The sequence below is a fragment of the Ambystoma mexicanum genome, chromosome 3p, assembly GCF_040938575.1.
Source record: "Ambystoma mexicanum isolate Mex_15411 chromosome 3p, UKY_AmexF1_1, whole genome shotgun sequence".
In the NCBI taxonomy this organism is placed as follows: Eukaryota; Metazoa; Chordata; class Amphibia; order Caudata; family Ambystomatidae; genus Ambystoma; species Ambystoma mexicanum.
The window spans coordinates 1,230,196,415-1,230,222,347 of NC_090925.1; the positions used below are offsets into that span (position 1 = coordinate 1,230,196,415).

The window sequence follows — 25,933 nt, forward strand, 5'->3', positions numbered from 1 at the left end:
CACCTTGTCTTTGTGAACTGTTATGAAGGGATCTAGGAGAGCGCTTGTAGTTCACTTACCCTCCTGATAGAGGTAATAGCTATTTAAAAAAGCAGTCTTAAGGGCGAGGTATTTAAGACTTGCTTGGTGCATGGGCTCGAAAGGAGCCCCCATAAGCCTAGTTAACACCACGTTTAGGTCCCATCCAGGAGCAGGGTTAGAAATGGGAGGGTGAATTATCTTCACTCCCTCCATGAAAGCTTTAATAACTGGTATCTTCCACCATGACACTTTCTGTTGTGATGTTGTGTAGGCTGAAAGTGCAGCTAGGTGTATTTATTGAGTTGAAGACCAGGCCTGAGTCAAGTAAATGAGTTAGGTATAACACAATGTGTGTGGGAGAGCAGTTAATTGGGTTAATGCTCTTTGAGTTGCACCAGATGACAAACCGTTTCCATTTACTGGAATAGCAGTATCTGTTGTTTGGCTTTCTTGCCTCCCTGAGACTGTCCATACATCTCTGAGGGAGTCCAAACTCTATGACCTCAGGAGCCAGGCTGCTAAGTTCAATGTCTGCGGGTATGGGTGAAGCGTCTCCCCTTTGTTTTGCGACAACATGTTGTACGGGCAAGGCAGTTTGACTGGAGGAGATGGGGACATCTCCATTAGATGAGGGAACCAGGGTTGGCGGGCCCACAATGGGGCCACCAGTATCATCGTGACTGGTTTCTGGTGCATGTTGTGCACAATCTTGTTGAGAAGCGTAGACAAATCTCCCTGACCATGTTATCCAGAGTCCGTTACCCTTGGAGCGGTTCTGGGGGTACCTGGAGCTGTAATCTTGGCATTGAGCGTTCTCCAGAGTTGCGAATAGATCTAACCCTGGGAAGCCCCATTCTGCGAAAAGGTTGGAGACGATGTCCCTGTGTAATCGCCATTCGTACTCCTTGGGCCACGGAAAGTCTCTGCTGAGTACGTCTGCCAGAAGATTGAGTTCCTCTGGAACATGTTGTGATAACAGGAACATGTTGTGTTTAAGAGCCCACTTCTAAATGTTCTGGGGCAGTTTGGACAGCCCTGTAGAATGAGTGCCCCCTTGTTTGTTCAGATAGTACATGGCCGTGGTGCTGTCTGTGAGGATGAGGATTGTCTTCCCCTGCAGTTGTGTCTGAACACTGCCAATAGTTCCAACAGGTTTATGTGGTTGGATGCTACATCTGACGACCAAACTCTGTGCGCTGTTTGTTGAAGCAGGTGAGCTCCCCACCCTGTAAGAGACACGTCTGTGGTTAGAGTGGCTTCCACTGCGGGGGTGGGAAAGCATTTCCGTTTCAATAGGTTGTCCCTCGACCACCACTGCAGTGAGAGAACGAGGGCCGGCGAGACGACCACTAGATCGTCCCACTGTCCGCTGGCCTGACACCACTGGCTGTTGAGCCACTCTTGCATTGGGCGCGGGCGCAGGCGCGCGTGAGGAACCAAGTAGATACATGACCCCATCATTCATAGCAGTGGCATAGTCTTGCGTACAGTCACCTCTCGACTGGCTACATACTGAGGGATCTGAAACATGTTTTGGACACTCGCATTGGAGGGGAAGACGAGGCCGTCCTTTGTTCAAATTAGAGCCCCTAGGAACCATTTGACCTGACTGGGGTATAGGCTGGATTTCTTCTCATTGATCGAGAATCCCAGACTGAATAAAAGATCCAAGGTCTTTTGAGTATTTGATAGACATGTTTCGTAAGAGTCCCTGGTTATGAGCCAGTCGTCGAGGTAAGGATAGACCAGGATGGATTGCCTGCGCAGATGTGCTGCTGCCACAGCTAGTACCTTTGTAAATACCCTTGTTGCAGATGCTATGCCGAAGGGTAGCACTTTGAACGGATAATGCTTGTCCTGTATCATAGACCGGAGGCATTTTCTGTGCACTGGCAACATTGAAATATGAAAGTATGCATCTTTCATGTCCAGTGTTGCCATGTAATCCCCGTGTTAGCATTGGGATTACTTCCTGCAGTGTGACCATGCAGAAATTTTGTGGCTTTACAAACTTGTTCGCTGGGTGCAGATCTAGAACACGGCGCATGGTTAGATTCTTTTTGGGTACAAGGAAGTACACTGAATAAATACCTTCTTTTACCTGTGCCAGAGGTACGATTTCTATGGCTCCTTTCTCCTGTAGTGTTTCTACTTCCTGTAGAAGAATGCGAAGATGGTCTGGTGCCACGGTCTTTAGCACCCACTGGTCTGTAGTTATCCCCTAATAAAACACAAGAAAGAGAAGGCTCAAGCTTTGAACCCTCCCGTCCTCTGCACACTGTTGTGTTAGCTAAACCAACTACCGTAAACTCAAAAATGATTAATTCTGTTTGTAAGTAATAATAATAGACCAAAAACAAATTTTGTAAAACACAAAAATGTGTAGATTTTGTTTTAGGGTTACAAAAAAGTTTTTTGAAGGCAATAACAGTCTTGAGGGCAAAAGACTGTTTTTGCCTTCAAAAACCTTTTTTGTAACCCTAAAACAAAATATACACATTTACAAAATTTACAAAATTTGTTTTTGGTCTATTATTATTATCTACAAACAGAATTAATCATTTTTGAGTTTACAGTAGTTGGTTTAGCCAACACACAACAGTGTGCATGGGACTGGAGGGTTCAAAGCTTGAGCCTTCTCTTTCTTGTGTTTTATTATGTGTGGAGGTCTTGTGCCTGGATCTCAGTTCCTCCCCCGCACCTTAATTTAAATTGACATTTGTTTTTGACTATTTTCATAAAAAGTTTACCAGATTAGGAGTGCACCAATTCTTGTATTTTTCCTGTAGTTATCCCCTCCCATGCCTGAAGAAGCTATGTTAGCCGGCCCCTGACCGGGGAGTCATGGGAGGAGACCCGAATCTTTGGGTCATGTTTTGCGCCTGAGGCCGGGGAGCCTCTGGGGGTAGAGATCTGGCCTCTTCCTTTGCCATGGCGTTGACCCCTTTGGGGGTACGGGGTGGTGTATCCACCATTTCCCTGTGTAGAATTCCAGTTGCTTCCCGATGAGTATTGTTGCTGAGGGAAGCGTTGGCCACGAAAAAGCTGCTTGGAACCAGATCCTGTTCTCCTAGAGGGCCACTGTGTGATCTGGTCCAGTGTAAGGTGTCATGCACCTTTTTGCGGTTTCGAGGGCCTCATCTACCGCTTTCTTAAACAGGTTGGATTCTTCAACGGGTTTGTTTATTAGGGGCGCTTGCGTCTCTGGCTTAAATCCAGAGTTCCGCAGCCAAGCATGTCTTTTCTGGGGTGGAATGACCTCTGATATATAGAGGGTCTGATGGAGAAGGGTGAAAGAGTTTTTCTATTCGTGGGTTGACACCTCTCGTGAGAGCAGGTGTCGATAAGGATGGCGCCAGATGTTTCTTAATTGAATTGAGGAGGGGAATGGCCTGGCTGTCCGGTGGTCTTTCCTTAAGGAGGTCTTCCACGAAGTCAGCTTCGGGGACCGCCTCATCCACAGCAATCTTAAAATGATCAGCTGCTTTACGTAACATTACGTTAAAAGTAAACTGGTCATCCACTGGCGATGGTTGTTGACTAGTGGGAGTGGAGAGTCTAGGGACAGGACATCAGGGTCTTGATGATCCAGGGATTGCCATGGTTGGGGGAGGGGTGGGGGGTCACCCACATCTGGGCTTTCTTCCCAGCCTTCTATGGGTTCATGCATGTCCTCAGGGTTGATGAATTCCTCATCCTGGGTATCAGCATGAATGTCATCTTCTATAGGTCGTAATTGTAGATGTCCTCTTCTGACTAAAGAGGGGTCAAAAAGTATTGGAAACTTAGCTTTGGGGTCCATAGGGCTCTCATTCCTTGGCCTCCTTGGTGTGGGTTGTTCTGAACGGGACACAAACCTGTCCAGCCTTTCCATGCAGTTCTCAAATTTTTCTCTAGTCCAAACCGAGGACCTAGAATGGTCGAGGTGGAAAAATGTCTTGATTGTGTTCATCCATCGAAAAGCGTCGAGATTTGTCTCATCGTCGAGAATAGTCCTTCACCATCAGAACTCCTCCTGATGCACCGACAGAGGTGAGACGTCTCTGTGCTTCTCCTTCGACTTATGGGTGGGTTCCGGTACCCCCCTCCCCCTTAGGCCATGCTTGGACCTCGACGGATCCCTGGGCCTTGGCGCATCCCGGGCCTGCCTCTGAGAATCGGCAGCGACAATCCTGGCTAAGCTGCCGGCGACGTCCTCTGCGGTGGGAAGGTGCGTAGTTCATCCTGCGGGGGGGGTCCTTTTTTTCGCCGGTGTTGGGGCCTTGTCCTCAACGGCTGCCTTTTTCGGCAGTGCCAGGGCCTGGTCTTCTGTGACCGCCTTCTACAGCAGAACCAGAACCCTATCGTCGCCGGACGTCTTCTTGCGATGTGTCTTGGCGGAACCTGATATATTGGGGGTAGCGCCCTTTGTTTTTGATTGCCCAGTCGCTAGGTGCAGCTGCGTGGAGGACTGCCGAACCAGACGGTCGGTGGGTGCCACTGGGGCTTCCGGTGTACCCGTTGGCACTGAAGTCTTCTTCGACTTGGCCGAAGACTGACTTGGGGTTGTGTGCTTTGTGCTGTGTACATGTTTGTCTATGTCGCTGGGGTGTTACTTCCCCATAGCAGTGCCTAAGCCGGGGACAGACTATGCGGAACGCGAGCGTTCCGTCGAAAGGTAAAAAACCTCTGGTTCGGAGGTATGATCGTCACTCTAGCCGTCGTCACATTTGGTGGCTGCAGGAGAAAATTCGGCCTTTAACATACTGTAGGCCGCCCACTGCTTGGCTCTACGCACCTTTAATGTTTTAGGGCGGAGGAGCTTACAAGCCGCGCATCCTTCCTCTTTGTGATCGAGCGGCAAGCACCGGTTACACCGTCTGTGCCGGTCTTTCCAAGGGAATTTGCTCCTACAATTAGGGCAAAACCTAAATGGAGTCCTCTCCATAGCTGAGGATGGTTAGAGTGACGGGGACCGAAAGGGAAAGAGGAAGGAAAGGGAAAGGCATTCTCAATTTGTATAGAAATGTCCACCCCGACTCCACTCTCCCTACTGTATAGGCCGCCGGAAGGCACGGCCACGTGGTCGGCAGTGCCGACTGGATCACCGTCTGTCGAGTTCTTGAAGGTCTTCAGCGGAGGTCTGCAACAGCCCTCGAAACAAGGGACGGATAGATAGGGTGGTATGGATATTTTATATAATTATTTGACCAAAGGTCAAGGGGACAATAAGCAAAGTCTTTGACGAGCTCCGCATCAAGGCGACCAGTATACTGGGTGGAAAAAAACTATCTGAGGGACCTCGACACGAGAGGGATTTTGGGTACACTACACGTCACGTAGGGATGGTGTTACAGGCACGCCCATGTCAACCTCCCCTTTCGATTCTCAAAAGACAAGATGCAATACTCCGCAGTTACCACTGGATGTCGGACCATATGCACAGCATGTGATTCTAAGCAGATTAACAAGCATCAGAAAGGAACATTTCTAAGAGTAGAATTAAGATGCGTGTGCAATTGGCCGAGATCAAGGCTTAGCATGGCTGGAAAAGCTCCAGTAAGCAGCCCAAGAGGTCAGGCACATGGGCGGGTGCTGAAGGAGATTACAACAGAGCGCTAGTGCAAGAGACTATGTGTACTCAGCTAGAGTGAATTTGTTGTAGGTGTTGGCTGTATTCTATCAGCAGAGGTGTTGAGGCGAGTCTGGTGTTTCAGCGTGAAGATTAAGTGACCAGCTAAACGAATTTGTCATAGTCTTAGCTGCATTCTAGAATGTATGGGTGGAAAGCAGGTGTCCACCGAAGTGGTGCGTTTATACATACCGTAAACATTTGTCGTCATTGTGTCAGATTTACTGGCACTATGGGCAGGCTACCCCCAAGTGTAAGGGTGATAGATTAGTTGTCGTAGAGCATCTTCTAGGTTGGACAAACATGCTACCATGGAAAAGCTAGGCTAATGGGATTCTCTGAGCGCAATAGCCTGGATGTCCTAGACAATATACAAAAAATTAAATAGACATAGCTACTACATGTCTTCCATTTTCTACAGACGCTGATCCAAGGTAGTCTATTAATAGCGATATCAAGGATACCTGCATATAACTTGTGCATTCCAATGGTTAACCTTAAGCAGTTAAGTGCAATGGGGGTTACTGACAAATATCTTGGAGTATCATGGGCTCCAAGTGGACCACGTGCGTTAACCTGGATGTGCTTTCCTCCAGTTGCTGTTCTAGGCCACCCACATATCAAGGCCCAGCCCCATTGGTTGTCCCTGCAGGTATTGTAGACAGGGCTAAGAACAAAATTGACAGGTCCAGTGCCAAGGCCCTGGAGTAGTGACAAGACATACTGCCATGTTAGAGTACAGTAGGGGCACTGCCAAGACATCTTTGGGCAGTAAGCACACAGGTCTGGTTCTCACTTATGATCTATTCCACATTTCCCACCCCCAAACGACTATTTAAGTGAGTCGGGTTTCATATCCCCAAATCCATCTTAGTGCGTCACCATTCTTACAGCTAAAAATCCATTTAAGTTAATTACATTTCTAATCGTTAAAATCCAAGTAAGCGCATCTCATTCGCTACCTCCAGTAATCCATCTAATCAAAGCTTCAGAGTGCTTTGGCAAGGCCTTTGATATTCGATAAGAGAGGAGCCACCAGTACAAGTCTTCTAGGCGTTACCCCTTGGCTTGAGTTTGGATGTGACCACAGTGCATATTTCATGACCTGACCGTATGTCCCAAAATTTACCAGTGGTAACTTACATGTTAACATCAGATTGTCAGGTGTTGTATAGCGGTCTCCAGAGCACACCAGTCGCAGTGGAAGGAGGCCCGCGAGTTGATGTGGGATTGTGCGCAAGGAGTGGACTGAGGGTTGAGTTTAGCAGTGCGGCTGCCGCGAAAGAAGCCAGCATTCGCTCCAACAAGTCTTGCTGATGTTTCAATAAGTCTGGGGCTGGTGCTTGAGTGAAGAAATGTCATGGGAATGAGCAGGGAGAAGGATTCAGGTTGTGGTAGTGAACAGCCCAGTTTTGAGGGCCTTTCTGAATGCGGTTATCAATGCAGCGGATGCGGAGAGGGAGAGAGTTCCAGATGGTAGGAGCTTGGATGGAGAAAGAGGACCCTCAATCTAGAGGAGTTTCAATGGGGGATAACAAGGAGCAGAGCAGCACCAGATCTGAGGTTCCTGGTGGGTTGATAGTGTACAGGTTTATCCTGGAGGAATTCAGGTCCGGAGCTGTGGAGGGCACGGTGAGTGGTGCAGGGCACGGTGAGTGGTGCACATGGCTTTAAAGGTAGACCGTCGACTAATAGGGAGCCAGTGTAGGAGACAAACAGCAGTGGTTTAGATTCTTTGGAGTTTCCTGGGCTGGAAAGCCAGGGCCCCTAGATAAAGGCAGTTTGCGTAGTCTAAGCGGGAGAAGATGATGGCGAGGATCACATAGCCCTCATGCGCCCTTACTTTGTGCAGGCCCATTAGATTCCTTTTTGGCAGAAAGTCCTGCCAATGTTGCTTATTTAATGCCCTCTGCCATTGTATCGTCTTCTGTGGAACTGCCAACATTCCAATTTTATACATATGGCACCAGTATAAGGCTGTACCATCTGGTAATGGCCTGCCGTCCTTTGGAAATCTCTGAAGCGCAGCAAGGGCATTACTTTGAGCGGTGGGCTATTTCCACACAGTTGCGGGTGAGGAACACCTAGACAGGGGTGCATACTTGTTTCCCTGCAAGGCCAACTTGTTTCCCTGCAGGGCTGAATGTACAATGCAGAGGGCAGCAACATCCACGGCAATGAGTGGGTGGTAGAGGTATCTGTGTGCATAAAGTTAAATAAATCATGAGTTTGAAGGTGTATTTTTAACTTTTTTACTGTAGCACGTGATGCATAGCAGTTTAATGGTATTAGCACTGATGTATTTGTATTATGGGAATGAAATTACATTTTTAAATAGAAGTAAAACCACATGCATCATGATGCAAAGACAGAGACTGGACCATAGAAGCTTCACACGCCAGACATGACCGACTCCGACTGACTGACTTTAGGCCAGGCAACTCTTCATCATTAATCTCATGTGACTTGGAGGGCCATATGTAATGTCCTCGAGGGCCACATTCGGCCCACATGTTGTGCAACACTGACCTGGAACAAGGCAGAGGTGCAGGGAAAGAGTATGAGCGGGAGAAGTGGCAGTGAGCAAGCAGGCTGGATTGCCGGCAGTGTCAAGGAATGTCGGTATGGGGAGCTGGGCAAGTGAAGGAGGAACAGAAAGAAGAGGTGAGGGAGGTAAGGGCAGGGCGATTGAAAATAAAATAGCAGATGCTGTCCGAGTGAGACTAACATGCACATGCTTATACCATCAAATAGAGACCACATGCCCTGCTATTTGGCGCACCAACATTCTAAGGGTGCCAAGAAATATTCCAGCCTTCCCGGTCTACTGGGAAAGTACCAAATATGTAAATGTGCACAGGATCGCCTGCTGGAGTATATGGCAAACGTTTACTATACTGCAAGGGAGTTCAGGAAATATCTGTAATGGGTGAAAAGTACATGAAATTGGAATATTTGCCATGCAGTGGAGCAAATGCAGGGAGAGAACCTTAGAAGAGAGGCGGGTGGACTATGTAAAAAGTGCAAAGAGTATTTTAAGAGGTTAGTACCTGGGAAATAATGTATTGTTTGGAGGGAAAGAATGCAGATCTAGGGGCATCTCTGTTGGTAGGTGTTTCTGGATATAGGTTTATCTGGAAAGCAAGGTGGTTCTTATTCTTGCTGAGACTTACGCTCTCGCTTGTTCTCTCGATGTTGCCAGGAATAGAAGTTCAGCAGCTCCTTCTGGGCCCGCCGTCTTTTCTCACGCTCCAGTACACGTATGTTGGCTGCCTCTGTGCGTGGCAGACCAGGCCGCCGTCCCTTGCGTGTGACTTTTACCCAGCCTTCCTCGTCCGGCACACCCTCCTCCTCCTCAGCCTTTGCTTCCTCCTGTGGGCAACATGGAAAAAAAAAAGGTTCAAAGGTTTATTTTCAAGCAAGACATTCAGATTTTACACTTAAGTGGGAGAAGGGATCTGAACCAAAGACGGGACATATCCAGGAGGCACCTTATTGCTTCTGCTTCTTAACCAACAGTATGGGTTTTGCACCCCAGAAAAAATATCCCTGTAGATCATCTTTTCTGATCCCAACATAATGATTATACAATCTACCTGCCGATCTAATTTACAATGAACAATAGCCTGCTTTCTAAACTCACCCCCAATGATGAAGGCCGTCTATTGGTTACTCATGAAGCGGTAAGAAACTGCACACATTTCTAATTTATCTAAAAGGAATTATATGATGTTGCATCAAACTGCAACACTAGAGTATTCATGCCTAGAAATTAAGTAGAAGCCCACGGTAGGTTTCCCAAAACTGGAGGTGGACTGTTGTCCACAGCCTCCTTCTGGTTTCTTTTTGTTTTGGTAAAGAAACTTTTTATTGGTTTTATGGCATAATCACCACAATGAACACTTAATACAAGAAATGAAACAATGGGTGAATAGTCCCTTCCTTCTCCCTCCACTCTGGACACCATAATATAAAATTGAGGTACTATCATAATACATGTAACCATTAGTACAACAATCTCGTTTTACTGGTCACAGCTGTTCTATTAGGCTCAAAGCTACGACAGTGGACTCCCCTTACGCTTCCTCCCCCTGGCCCTTCCCACCAACCTTCCTGACACTACCCTTCTCATGAGCCCTTCCACCCAGCTCCTGCACTTCCCCACCGCTCTATTCGCTTGCACTTCTCGTTACCGCAAATGCACAATCTGAATGTTGCATGGCCTATTAGAATTGCTACCCTCCCCCTTTCTGCCCCCCCGCCTTGCTGCGCCTCGAAACACTTGTGTATAGGTGCATTACAAATGAACAATAAATATATAAATAAAGCTTGAAGATGTATGGGGCAGGTGAGCCCATTATAGTTGTATCTTCATATAATCAATAAAGGGAGACCAAACCCTGTAAACATTGATGTGGCATCTCAAATGCTTGACGAAAGCTTCTCCATCACTAGAATATGCCAACATTTATCCAGCCAAAGGTCAACAGGCGGAGATGGCTTTTGCTTCCAATTCCGCAAAATAATTTTTGCTCTTCCCAATAACAGATGTACAATGAGCATGATCCTCCCTGTATTTATCAAATAAGCATGCATCTCGTAAGCTTCCAATATGCAAAACATAGGGTGAGATGGTATATCGACGTTCAACATGGCTTATATCGACATTCAACATGGCTTTAAGGCTAGATAGGATTTCCAACCAGAAACTGTGACTAATTGGGCATCCGCACAGGATATGCGGCAGGCTGCCTTTTTGCCCAAAGACCCTCAAGCATGGGTTTGATAGTCTAGGATTGACTGTAGTTTGGAATGTGTCTGATACCACCGCCTAAGTATTTTCATTTCGGTTTCGGCCAAGTGTGAGGAGAAATAGTTCCATCCTATATCCCATCCCAAATCTTCGTATCAATAGGATTTCCCATCTCCCTATCCCATCCCTTACAGTCGGATTTACAGTCCGTCGCCCCAAGTGTGTTCAGTACTCTGTAAAGTGTGGAGATCAGGCCCCTTGAATCCGTGGAAGTTTGGAATATTGATTCCAATGGTGTGGGTGTCCTAGCCACAGCTTCTTTATCTATTGGGTTAAGAACCCAGTGTTGTACTTGTAGGTAACAGAATCTATCCCCTTCCTCCAGCCCCAGGTCCGCCTTACACTACTCAAAAGGAGCAAATGTCACCTTTCAGAAACATGTCCACAGCCTTCCAGAGGCCTCTAGAGGGTGACTTAGTAAAACCAGCGTCCGAGGTTCCTAATGTGAAATCTGCATCGTGTATAAAGAGTGCAGGGGTGATCTGGTGGGAGCGGAAGGTGGAGGAACCCTTCCATTTAGTAACCCTATCCCATGCTCCAAGGTGGCTTTCATGATCAAATTGTTCTACAGGCTTTGGGCCTTTGAGTATTTGGAAAGCCAGGGTTGAGTCTATAATTAGCGACCTGAAATCGCCTGTTCCATAAATAGCCATATCCTGCCCAAGTATTTTTGTACCCACTGTACCATGGGGCCTAACTGCGCTGCCCGCTAATAATTCAATAGCCTTGGGAAGGCAAGATCCCCATGCCCACCACCTTTAGACAGGAATAGGGTGTGTTAACTCACTCTGGGAGCTCCACCCGCCATAGAAACCCGACCAACAGTGTTTCCCATTCCTTAATGGTTTCGGTAGGGCTCGGGATAAGGACTGATTGAAAAAGGTATAGCAATCTGGGAAGCGTGGTCATTTTAATTATTACTATCTGCCCAAACTACAAGTGCAGAGTTCCAATCGCTTAAGTCTTTACAGATTGTTATTAGGGGAGGATAGTTAGCCCTATAAGTCTCTAAGATTAGGAGTCACATTAATTCCTATGTATTGTATGGATCCATGTGCCCAGGCATATGGAAATTGAAATTCCATCAAAGTTGGAAGATCTGGAGGAATACTGAGGCTGAGAATTTCAGAATTAGAAAGGTTTATCTTAAAACCAGACACCAGTCCAAACCTCTGTAGCTCATTTTTTATGGCTGTGCGAGATGCTTGAGGTTTTTAAAAAATAATATGTCTGCAAATAAGTTGATTTTATGATGGATGCCCCCAAACGTTATACATGAAATTTCCTATGCAGCGAATGGCTCCAGGTCTAAAGCAAACAAAATCTGAGAAAGGGGGCATCCCCGTCAAGTACCTCTGGCTAAGCCGATTGGTGCAGGGAGATACCCATTAAGCATAAGATACAAAGGTGGCTGTTTATAATTGGCCAAGATCATATTCAGCATTACAGGTGCAAGTGTCAAATGCTTTCTCAGCATCAAGCGCAAGAACAAGCGTGTGGGACAGGTTCCTCCCTGCTTTATCAACTAAGTGCAGTACTTGTGTATTATCCACTGTTCCTCTAACCAAAATAAAGTCAGACTGATCCGGATCCACCAGCAGAGGGCATATGACAATGCATTACTTACCGTAAAAGCATTTCTGATGGTTGTATCTGCTTAGATTCACATGCTGTGCATAGTCCGACATCCAGTGGTCACTGCGGAGTATTGCATTTTGTTTTTCGTAGTCTGTGCTTTCTCCATTGAGTCCGGGAGATCGCCTCCCGTTCTAATGTGATTAAAAGCTAGTACCTGGCTCATTGATCTGTAGAATGGGGTCGTCAGGCCATGAAGTCCAGGCGACTTATTCACCTTTAACGTCTTTTATAGCAGCGAACACTTCGTGCAGCTCTACTGAAGCATCAAGAAGGGCACTACTCACTGTAGACAATTTAGGAGGTTTCGCCTCTTAAGTAGTAAAGCTGCATCTCAGGGTCAGACGGATTTGCTGCATACAGTTTTGAGTAGTACTCATGGAATACCCCTTCCCCACTCTGGCTCTCAGAAGATTAGCAATGAGCTTCCCTGGTTTGTTGCCATACTCATAGTAGCCCTGCCTCAGTCACATTAATGCGCACTCTGCTCTCTGGGATCGGAGTAGGTGTAGCTTGTTTTTAGAGGCGGTCCATTGCTTGAATACAGTTCTAGAAGGGCATTAACGATACGCCTTCACGTGTCCCCTAATACCTTCTAGGAGTTGCTGTTCGGTAAGCCCTCTCATTCGCTTCAAAGAAGCAGCGCTAGCTATTATATTGACCTTTGCCACTGCTTTTAGAGAGTCTCAATAGTTACCTACCCATGTGTCTTCTGGTTGGTTAAGCGATATGTAGTCTGATTGTTTGAGTTCCTCTAGACACTGCGGCTCCCTCAGGATACTCAGAGGTAAGCACAACATGGGGGGCCTTTTTAGAATGGATAATTGCTGGAAGTTAGCTGTGACACTTTTTAGAGCAGTTTTTCTGAAGTTCTACCCACCTTCATCAACACCATTCAACTGAGACAGTACAAGACTCCGCTATTAGTATAAGGCTGTACCACCTGAGTTTGTGCTAGCGTAGACAGAGCAGCCAGGCGTATCTTAGGAGGGAGCAAGGGCTGTAGGCCAGTACAAAGAATCTTTGTTGGGCTATTTTCCTCTGGCACCGCACTTCTTGCACGGACTGCAGATTACAGCACACTCTGCTGCCTCACTCCGCGGTCTGCTCCATGGCCAAAATGATGTTTTAAAGGGTCTTGCAGAAACTACTACACAGTCTCCTCCCTCCAGGCACGGTAGCAATAGCAGAAAGACTCGTTGACAAAATGCAGACAACGCTGGTGAACACAGACTGCAGCTCACTCTGCTGCCTCACGCCACGAAGAATCCAACACAAATGAAGCAATAGAAACACCGACAACCAGAAGTATCATAAAAAATAAAGGTTTCTTTTTAAATACAATTAGGCAAAGTTAAGTCTTGGGGTAAATACTGGTAAAAGACAAACACATTATAAAAAAGAAACACAACACAATGCTTAAAAGGTACACAGACCAACACATTTAACCTTATTTGAAACACCTAACCGTAATTCTAGTGAAGTCAAACCTTTTTAAACACATTCAGTATAAGACACCTATCCTAGGTAGGTAAAACCTAATGCAGACTTATTCTGGACAGGCTAACAGCAAGTCAGGGGAAGCAAGACCCAGTTGGGAAACTTACACACTCACGTTTTGGAAATAAATAGGTAAGTGAAGCCAACAGCATTACTTTTGAGGAAGAAGCACAACCAATTCACAGGTGAGTAAAATAACCTTATATCTACTTTTCAGAATGGCAGAACATTTCTAAGGTAAGTAAACCAACTAAATAATGAAAACATTTTGTTAAAGGGACGTTATGGTTAAGTTGCATTAATAAAAACCTATGAAATTCAGTAAAAAAACGTTAAAAGGACGTTATGGTTACAATTAAAATCGAAAAAACCCTGAAATTCGGCAGTTTTGGTAAGCTAAGCAACCATAACCCGCGCCACCACTGTGCACTGCTAAGACTAACACCCAGGACATCAAAGATGACATCACAAATATCATTGATGACATCACATGTCTAGCCCCTTCTTTTTTGTTCACTGCCATATCTAGGCCAGATGGGTTTATTTACTGATATTCAGAAACTTAACTTTCAAAAGGTATTACATTTATAGATATTGCTATTCTGACATGTTCTTACACTACTTTCCTTAGAATTTAATCACATCTTATGATGTACATATATAGAGGAAGAAGCAGGCCTGAAACACAGCCATCATTTTTGTGCGTCAATACAATCATGTAGATTATACACAGTTGCTAATGATACTGCCTCGTTTGCTTACATTACTCTCCATATATAAGCCCCATATTTGTATGCATTGTAGTCTATTTATGTTTTGTGTGTATTAGTAGAAATATGTAGTAAGTGATGCATTATTAGCTACTTAGTACATGTTTCACAGACTGGAAAAGTCTGATACAGAAGCATTCACCGTTTTATTATATAACTTTGGAAAATTACAAATATAGCACCTCTGTGGTGTATGCTGCAGCCAATACCTACACATTTCTGTATGAGTCGGTTCCTGTACTAGAAAGAACACTGCAATGGAATTTTCTTTAGAACACTACATTGCGTGATGAAGTATGTTGTTTATTATACATCTCACGATAATCCATGAAATTTTTTTTGCCAACATTAAATGCACAACCCCTTGTATGAAAATTAATTGAACATGTGATGTCATCAGTGATGTTATCAATGATATTTGTGATGTCATCTTTGATGCCCTGGGTGTTAGTTTTAGCAGTGCACGGTGGCGGCGCAAGTTATGGTTGCTTAGCTTAGCAGAACTGGCGAATTTCAGGGGTTTTTTGATTTTAATTGTAACCATAACGTCCTTTTAACAACTTTTTTTTACTGAATTTCATAGGTTTTTATTAGTGCAACTTAACCATAACATCCCTTTAACAAAGTTTTTTCATTGAATTTCATAGGTTTTTATTAGTCCAACTTAACCATAACGTCCCTTTAACAAAGTTTTTTCAGTGAATTTCATAGGTTTTTATTAGTGCAACTTCCATAACGTCCCTTTGACCACGTTTTTCTGTGAATTTCATGGGTTTTTACCAGTGCATGCTATTTTCCTACAACTAATATCATACTTACCAAATATAACAATATTTGTGTCCAATTTACAAAGTGTCACCTTAAAACTCTGCCTGTCATTTCCCACCTTCTAGAATCATTTTTAACACTTCTATACACTTTTTGCAACTATTTCAACTAGTTTTGCATCCGTAGACATCTACGAACATCTGACTTCATTGCGGACCTTCCGGACAGTGCCACATGACCATACGGTGGCGCGCGGCATGAGGACGTGTCCGAGAACTCGGGCGCACTGCACGATAAGACCCGTCTTTCGCGCACAGTTCGGAACTGCATTTTCTACTGATCTAGGAACTTTCAACTTCAACATTTCCCTAGCACACCCCCTACACATTTTCATTTACTCATAGCCATTACCAATCTAGTACAGAGTACATACTTGGAAGAAATTTATCAAAACTGCTATTTATCTTAAAAATGGCATACGTTATTACCATCCCTCCTCCCCAAGAGCCACCACCACCACCAGCTTGAGGACCTTCACAACAAAAATAGCGCAGTACTTTCAAAGACAATGAAGAGGACCAAGAAGATGAGGTAGAGGAAGTGCCTACTTCTAGCACCAAGATCGAATCATGGGTGTGCCAGTTCGTTGCTACTGGTGGGAGTGTACCAAAGGCTAAAGCTACCAAAGTGAAATGCACTGAGTGCAATTTTGTACTCAGTCGCAGACTACCTGGGCAGCACACCTACAGGACCACTTCCATGTGCCGCCACACCAAATCCAATGACCGCAATGCTCTCAGAAAGGTTATTCCTTTCTCAGCAAGTAGTAAGCTGTCTTCCTCCACCTCATCTTCCTCAACAAATACTGTAACCACACAGCCTGATGTCTACGGGCATTGGTGCGTTATAAATAAATAAGGAGGGCTACGTACCATTATCGTCCATTGCAGCCCTTGAAATGGCGGATAAAGGCCATTAGCACCCCTGGTTCCCAAAGCGGGAACCCAGGGTGCTAAAACAGATTTTTCTTCCTGTAAGAAGAAAGGAAAATCCTTTTCCAAGACAGCCAACATGGAAAGAGAAGGCGGGGCTCCATACACAGCCCCTCTTCCCTTGCAATGGCAGCCTGCAAAACCCTATGAACATATTACCAAAAGCACTTTTTTCCCCTTTCAAACCTATCCTACCTTCGAATAACTTTACCACATAGCTGGTCCCAGGTAGACATAGCCACTTAACACCATTTTCTGTCCCTAGCGGTCATGGCCAGTAGCCAGATTGTCCGTGTCATAACCTTATGCCATGACCCAGAAAATCTGGCTACTGCCCATGGCCACAGGCTATTCCTCAGTCACCAAAGGTATATGACTATTTTTTGTAACTACACTTGTCAAAAAATAAAACGCGGCACATTTGCAAAACCATGCTTTAATGTCCTTGCCAATGCTCCTCACAAGTTTGCTCGAAATACACCCATGTTTTATTTTTTTTAAAGTGTCAAAATGTATGTACATACAATAGTCATATAACTTAGCCCCCACTCGACAAAATCCATTCAGTCTTTACACAAACATTGAAGGTTTGGTCTATAATCATTCTCAAAACTTTTGTCCACATTCGTCAAATAGCAAAAAAGTTAGAAGCCATAAAAAAATGTTGAGACCCCCCCTAATTTAGCCCCCTCTTGAGAAAATCCCACCAAACTTTAGAAAACCATTTATATCTAGATCCAAAATCGTTTTGCTAATTGTTGTGCAGATTCGTCAAATGACACCACATTTATATGCCTTTACAATATTTTGGGACCCCCCCCCCTCTAATTTTGCCCCCTCTTGACAGAATCCCAATTGCAAAACCATTCAGGACTAGTTTCAGAATAAAATTGCAAAATGACATGCAGTTTCATAGAGTGGCACAAAAGTTATAAGCCATCCAAAAACTGCTTTTCCCCAACCCTGTAATGCAGAGATAGGTACAGATGTCCTAGGACATCTGAAGTGTCCGCGAACACCACAGGACTGCCCTAGGACATCCAGAGTGTTCGTAGACTTTTGGGGGTGAAACAACCAGTTTTTTGGCTTCTTATGGCCATATCCAATCCAATCCAATCCAATCCTCACCCCCCCCCCCAACATGCCCAGAGATTGTCTGTCGAGTTTGACAAGTGAAATGCTGTTTTTTAAAAAAAAGTTTTTCACTGCGCTATTCACGGACCCAAAACATCAGTGAATCCAAGATGGCGGGCATATCAGGGAAACTGATGCATTTCACGTTTTCTCACCGTCCAATCAGCGGCCGCGTCCTGGTGTCCGCAGACCGTGCAAAAGTCAGCAAATTTTTCTTGCCAGTCCGCAAACAATGCAACCAATCAGAGGCCAGTCCGCGGACCGAACAGGGCAGTGAGTCCGCGGACTGGTCATAGATAACACTAATTTTTTTGCTTTACGTTTTGGTCATTAAAAAAAAAACAAAAAAACTACTGGACGGATTTACACCAGATTAACAAAAGCACACTTTCGGGGCCAAGCCGCCGCTCCTGCCGCATTGTGGTGTAAATCCTTCCAGCGGTTTGGGCTGTAGGCGTGAGCAAAGTTTTTTCCCATTATGTCTATGGGAAAAAAAGAAATGTTGGGGCCCCCCCTATAACTTTGACCCCCCCCCCTGGACCAAACCTCACCAAACTTTGCAAAAAAATTCAGAGTAGGCCAAAAAAAAGAGGGTGGATGTTCCCAAAATGGCGAACACCCGTCCCCTGCACACTATCTATAATCTCTATGTACAGAAAAGTAATTTAACGATGTGGTGTACTCTCATAAGGCAATGTGATGTGACACTGTCGTATAGTCACCAAATGGGCTTCATATGTTTTAAGTAAATGTATATAGTCCTAATCTACTGTGAGTCAAATTGACTAACGAATTTCAAGCCAAGCAAATTATAAATGAGTGACAGTACAAGGTTTTTTACACAAGAACTGGACTTTAATCCATAATGTGATCACCCAACGCGTTTCAAGATTTCTCTCTTCATCAGGGGTACATAAAATCGAGAATTTTCATAGTTTCTATAAAACAAAAATAATATGAGTTAACAGAATTCAATGAGTGCAAATTAGTTAGCAACGAACAATTAGTTCAAAATTCAGAGCTTCTACTTTAGATGATTGCTATGGCAAATATCCTTATTTTTGTGAGCTCATCATCATACAATGTCATAACAATATTTCCATGAAATCCCAAAGTATTAATAAAGCATAATAGCTGTGGTTTTCAAAATACCATTGCCGATGCTTTTCAATCTAAGAATTGCAAATGAAAAAAAAGGTTGCTAACCTTGTGTGTAGTATTAAAGGTTTCTCTGGAGGTATTGTCTCAGGAAGGACGTTGACATCCAGAGGGGGTTTAGTTTAGGAACACCGGTTCAACAAATGCACGTGGTTGCCTATAACAAGGATCATATATTAAAAGATAGTGCATGGTGGCTTATAAAAAGTGTATATGTATATACAATGAGAAGGGGCTAACAAAGTATTAGTTCTTTTCTGAAGAAAATACAAGATTGCATAGAAATGCTTAACACGTGGTTGCCTATTACAAGGATAGTAGGTTAGAAGGAAGGAAGCTCATGGTTGCTCATGATAAGCATATATGTATATTTAATGAATAGAGGCTAAAAGAATATAAAAGAATATATGTTCTTTTCTAAAGAAAATATAAGATTGCAAAAAAAGCTAACCTTGTTGGCATACGTAGAAGCACCAATCAGGAGGTATGGGTGGAATGGTTGTAGGCAGACCAACATTATTTGAAATGTCACAGGGCGGACACCTCGACACTGTAAAAGAATCGAGCAGATATCGTTGTAATAAAGTGCTCTAAGCTAGATACGTGGCTAAAATGAGCGTGTGCCCATAGAAACTTACTTGGAAAGAGCGTTTTCATGCGATGTGTGGAGAATCGCGGTAGCAGACGCCGTCGCACTGGAGCTCGATTGTCCACGGCGTTTGTTTAATATTTATGACGTCATAAGAGTGACGTAGGCACGCCAATGCATGCTCATGACAAATAGTTCTAATGAAGAAATGCGCACGCGTAGTGTGACATTTTTCTATATGAAATGAACGAAAACCGAACGGGTTGCCGGCACTGAGTAGATAGTCGTGAGATGTTGGATATGTGAGCCTTATAAATGGACCAAATGTGTTTTTAGATAATGTGACAAACCATCATATACATAAGGTATATTTAGTATCAATGGTAAATCGCAACGCATACGCATGATGAGCATTGCATGGCAGTCAAAAAAAGGGGGGTAAGTGGGTTCAAATCGGAAACCATACCAAAACGGTAGTGGAGTGCATAAATTGATTGTATGCCTAAGATCACAAAAGGCATTGGTATTAGTAGAGAAATAGTATTTTAATTGTGTTTCCAAGTAAAAAGATATGACTTAGAAATTTTGCCAAAATTCTCAAGATGTTGTTATAAAATGGGTTTATGCATAGAACAATCCAAAGTACTGTTCCATTTGAGGATTCACAATCTGTAAGGAGTAATTATATCTCCAATAGGTATTGACATAAGAGTTGTTGTATGTATCTGGCTAAGAGACAAAGAGATGTTCTTATTCTGTTCATAGTAAGACATGGCGAGAGGCGATCGCCCAAGGTCACAACAGGATGTTTAAAGTATGTAACATTTATAAATCTTTCCACAAAGAAATTCAAATGCTGTCCCATATAAGGATTCACAATCTGTCTATATTTGCATCTTTTTCCACCAATGTATAGTATCTCAGATTTCAAGGTTAAGTGCAGTGATATAGATCATGCTTTAAGAGTTAGATGTTTACAAAAGATGGCCCCAAATAGTAGTCCTCATTAATACCTAGCGGGTTTAATGAGTCAAGGCGATGGATCCAATATAATTCTCTTTGGGATAGTCTTTTTTCAATGTCACCACCTCTGGGTAGAGGATGTAGAACTTCTAATACTACTACCCTCATTTGTGCAGCACCCTATACCACTAGTTATGTCATTTTCTAAAATCAATAAGCTGAGCCAAAAGAATACCGAGAGGCTTACGAGTATATTTACGCCCCACTTTATGCAAAGAGAACAAAGAGTTTGTAAAACGCTGGGAACAGATACTTAACAAATGTTCTTTGGATCTCATACTATTGATGATAGAAGAATTAGCCAAATCCTTGCCTGAGATTAACCAAGAGATTGAAGAAATATCTTCGTAATTGTCAAAACTCAAATCTGCCACCGAACTACAAGCAATTCTAGAAGACACTAATCAAAAATTAGACAATTATAAAAAAGAAATTGAACAGCGGAAAATAAGAAAATTCAGACGTGATACACTTGACTACGCCTGGGATATTGTATGCTCCTGGCAAGAGTATTACAACAACAATAGACCTACCCCTAGGCCAAACAAACCCTCTAAACCACAATCTGAAAACATTAATACAGATAGCAGTGACATCACCAGCGGAGAATTAGAGGAAAGAACATCTGTAAGTACTCTAGCTACTCCAACTCCAGATTTGACCAACATACCACCAGCTTCTGCAAGCATAGCAAGTATACCCATACCTGAACCTTTTTTAGGCGACGGAAAGCCAGACGAGGCAAAAAGAAAACCAAGACAGAAAAACAAGCATTAAAAGACCCCATAGGTATCAATATCTCCTCAAGACAACTTTCACAATCTCAAATGGACACTCTAAATGTAGGAATATCTTTTATTCCGACGAACAATACTAGTTTATTTGAAGAAGAAATCAAACTTTTTAAACTTGTTCGGAAGATGGAACTTAAAATATTTTTTGATAATCTGACAGAAGACACACAAGAAAGATAGTCCCCAGAATATTTGGAAATGAAAGGCAAAAGTAATTTTCATCCCCAAATTAACCATCCATTAGTGAACTTGTTCACGATCAATACTACCAAAGCTCTCAAAAGCCTGAAATATACCACAACCAGAAAATTGAACATTAGGAAACATCAGCTCAATATAATTAAAGACCTAGCATCTGACAACAGCCTGACCATCAAACAAGCTGATAAAGGCGGAGCTTTAATCATCATGGACACTTCTCAATACAATGAAGAATGTCAGAAATTACTATCGGATCAAGACACCTATCTGAAGCTGGATGGGGACCCAATTCTATCAATCAAAGAAACCATCAAACAAATAATTTATAAAGCAGAGGATCTAGATTGGATCACAGAAAGAACAAGTAACTACTTAATCAACAAATATCCAGTGACTCAGGTCTTTTCTGGCCTGCCAAAAATTCATAAAAACAGAATGGATCCACCCTTAAGACCAATAATAGCGGGTACTGAAAGTGTCTTTCAACCTCTTGCAATATATTTGGACACAGCTTTACAGCCTTTTATACAAAAGACAGAAACCTACCTCAAAGATACTACACATTTTTTGTAGATCATTAAATTGATCAAAACAGATGAACCTAACTTGCTATTGTTCACCATGGATGTAAGCAGTTTATACACATCAATTCCACACAACCAAGGCATCAAAGCTTTAGAATGGTTTCTACTAAAACCAAGACATCAATATACATAAAAGCTTTGCCATAGAACTCATCAATCTCTTTATGTACAATAACTATTTCCGCTTCAATAACCAATACTATCTTCAGAAATCAGGGACTTCCATGGGCTCGTCTGTAGCCCCTTCATATGCGGATATTTTTATGTACAAATTTGAACGGACATTCGTTTTGGACAATCCTATTTGGAAGGACAAAATGAAGAGTTGGTTACGATACATTGACGACATATTCGGCATTTGGATCGGTACAGAATCAGAACTCAATCTCTATTGGAAATATCTCAACCAATGTAACCACAGGATTCAATTCACTATCGAAATTGGAAAACCATCAATACATTTCCTAGACATGACAATCGAAATCACCAATCAAGGATTCAATACAAGGATTTACAGAAAACCCACAGATGTCAACAGCTCTCTGCACTTCCACAGTTTCCACCCCAAACATCTTAAGGACAATCTACTTATAGTCAATTGCTCAGACTTAAAAGGATAACCTCAGATACTGAAAAACTGCAGGATGAATATGCCACCCTCAAAAACAGATTTATGGACAGGGGCTTCCCAGAAGAGTTATTAGACAAAGCAATTCGAAGAACAGATGTACAAAGCCGAGAAGAACTTCTGACTCAAAAGACCAAACAAGTCAAAACAAGTCTAATACATACCTTGAGATACTCCAGCCAAAGCTTTCAAATCAAGCGGATAATCCATAAAAACTGGGATTTAATCAAAACAAATCCTCAATTAAATTCCCTCTTTCCAGAACCACCGGTGCTAGCATTTAAAAGAGGCAGCAATTTCAGAGATCGACTTATCAAAGTGGAGAAACAAAAACAAAAAAACACTCAAACATTCTTGAGTAAACCTAAACAAGGAACCTTCCCATGTCTCAGCTGCCAACATTGCTCCAATGTGATCAAAGGGGATCATATTAGACATGCAAACACAGGCAAGAAAATTCCATTGAAGCATTATGCAACCTGTGACTCTAAAAATGACATTTATGCGCTACGTTGCCCGTGTGGTAAATACTACGTAGGCAAAACAGCAAGGAATGCCAAAGAAAGATGGACGGAACATAAATCAAATATCAGAACCAAAAACATCAAATCACCCGTCTACAGACACGTTAGAGACCACAATCACAATGTTGCACAAATGAGGGTAGTAGTATTAGAAGTTCTACATCCTCTACCCAGAGGTGGTGATATTGAAAAAAAGACTATCCCAAAGAGAATTATATTGGATCCATCGCCTTGACTCATTAAACCCGCTAGGTATTAATGAGGACTACTATTTGGGGCCATTTTTGTAAACATCTAACTCTTAAAGAATGATCTATATCACTGCGCTTAACCTTGAAATCTGAGATACTACACATTGGTGGAAAAAGATGTAAATATAGACAGATTGTGAATCCTTATATGGGACAGCATTTGAATTTCTTTGTGGAAAGATTTATAAATGTTACATACTTTAAACATCCTGTTGTGACCTTGGGCGATCGCCTCTCGCCATGTCTTACTATGAACAGAATAAGAACATCTCTTTGTCTCTTAGCCAGATATATACAACAACTCTTATGTCAATACCTATTGGAGATATAATTACTCCTTACAGATTGTGAATCCTCAAATGGAACAGTACTTTGGATTGTTCTATGCATAAACCCATTTTATAACATCTTCTTGAGAATTTTGGCAAAATTTCTAAGTCATATCTTTTTACTTAGAAACACAATTAAAATACTATTTCTCTACTAATACCAACGCCCTTTGTGATCTTAGGCATACAATCAAATTATGCACTCCACTACCGTTTTGGTATGGTTTCAGATTTGAACCCACTTACCCCCCTTTTTTTGACTGACCATGCAATGCTCATCATACGCATGTGTTGCGATTTACCATCGATACCAAATATACCTTATGTATATGGTGGTTTGTCACATTATCTAAAAACACATTGGGTCCATTTATATGGCTCACATATCCAAAATCTCACGACTATCTACTCAGTGCCGGCAACCCGTTCGGCTTTCGTTCATTTCATATAGAAAAATGTCACACTACGCGTGCGCATTTCTTCATGAGAACTATTTGTCATGAGCATGCATTGGTGTGCCTACGTCACTCTTATGACGTCATAAATAGTAAACAAACGCTGTGGACAATCAAGCTCCAGCGCGACGGCGTCTGCTGCCGTGATTCTCCGCACATCGCATGGAAATGCTCTTTCCAAGTACGTTTCTATGGGCACACGCTCATTTTAGCCACGTATCTAGCTTAGAGCACTTTAATACAACGATACTCTGCTCGATTCTTTTACAGTCTCGAGGCGTCCGCCCTGTGACATTTCAACTAACGTTGGTCTGCCTGCAACCATTCCACCCATACCTCCTGATTGGCGCTTCTACATATACCAACAAGGTTAGCTTTTTTTTTGCAATCTTATATTTTCTTTAGAAAAGAACATATATTCTTTTATATTCTTTTAGCCTCTATTCATTAAATATACATATATGCTTATCATGAGCAACCGTGAGCTTCCTTCCTTCCTTAGAAAACTGCAAACCACAGCTATTATGCTATATTAATACTTTGGGATTTCATGGAAATATTGTTATGACATTGTATGATGATGAGCTCACAAAAATAAGGATATTTGCCATAGCAATCATCTAAAGTAGAAGCTCTGAATTTTGAACTAATTGTTCGTTGCTAACTAATTGCACTCATTGAATTCTGTTAAAACTCATTTTTGATTTATAGAAACTATGAAAATTCTCGATTTATGTACCCCTGATGAAAAAAGAGAAATCTCGAAACGCATTGGGTGATCACATTAGGGATTAAAGTCAAGTTCTTGTGTTAAAACCTTGTTACTGTCACTCATTTATATTTTGCTTGGATCGAAATTTGTTAGTCTATTTGACTCACAGTAGATTAAGACTATATAAATTTAGTTAAAACATATGAAGCCCATTTGGTGACTATACGACAGTGTTACATCACATTGCCTTATGAGAGTACACCACATTGTTAAATTACTTTTCTGTACATACAGATTATAGATAGTGTGCAGGGGACGGGAGTTCCCCATTTTGGGAACATCCACCCTCTTTTTTGTTCTAGTACCAACCCAGATGCCAAGGTTGAGATCATCTCCCCTGCACCTCAAATCTTCTCAATCAAATAACCAAAGATACCTGGTCTTCCTAAAAAATCTTGATACAACAACGATTTCGAATTGAGGTGTGCATAGTGTTGAACACTTGGTTTCATATACTTTTTTTTGCAAAGTTTGGTGAGGATTCGTCCAGGGAGAGCGAAGTTATAAGCTACCCAAAAAGTGCTCTTCGTATGGAAACAGCAACTTAACCATAACTACACAGCCACGGTAGTGGCTGTGTATGTAATGTAATGTAATATATATATTATTCAAAAAATGGAGGAAAAGGCAAACCGCACTCCTGCAGGCACATGCATTAATGTCATGTTCAATAAAAGGTTGGACAAAACACACCAGAAACAGTATAGAATTACTAGTGTTTTTAATGTTTGCAAAAATGTTAAAAAAATGCATCATGCAAAAACAATGCACAATACATAAACAGCACATAGAAACAAAACAACAGCAGGAGGCCAAGGTGTAGCAGCCTGCAAGCAACGTGTTTCGCGCTACACTGAGCGCTTAATCACGTGAGGGGGAGTGAGTTCAACAAAAGTAAATACACTTCAAAATTGCAGTCCCTTAACTGTGTCAATGACATCAACTAGTTAAAACATCATGAGGAAACAAAAGTGGCCATATTTGAAAGGAGTAAAATAGCAGGCAAGGTCAGAGAAATAAATGCACAGTGCATAGATAAAATCTCTCCAAGTTATAAATAGACCAAACCAGGATGCAATAAAACAATATATGGAACCTCATAGTACCCATATAAAGTCAGTCGCTCATAAAGATAATAATACGAGGGAAGTGCTAAATATATGCGCACAGAAATTATGGTAGCAAGGCAGCCAGTAATAAATGGGCAAAACCACCATAATATAGCAAGCAATAATTTCCCCACATGGTTACACAATGCCTGCACTAAGAATAAAAAATGCATTAATAATCAAACAGCCATATCTATCATATGATATACAACTGAGCATATACATACCAAGTGACCCATATATTCCCTGTTGAGAAACAATTAACATCAGTA

General features: G+C 42.6%; 1 protein-coding gene across 1 annotated transcript in view; it reads right to left on the bottom strand.

Annotated features, from left to right (window-relative positions):
* The window catches only part of RRP7A (ribosomal RNA processing 7 homolog A), a 184,821-nt gene that overhangs the window by 37,897 nt on the left and 120,991 nt on the right, over positions 1-25,933 (bottom strand). Inside the window, exon 6 of the mRNA XM_069652696.1 lies at positions 8,806-9,004. Within this exon, the coding sequence (XP_069508797.1) occupies positions 8,806-9,004 (199 nt within the window). The remainder of the gene's footprint in view (positions 1-8,805; positions 9,005-25,933) is intronic.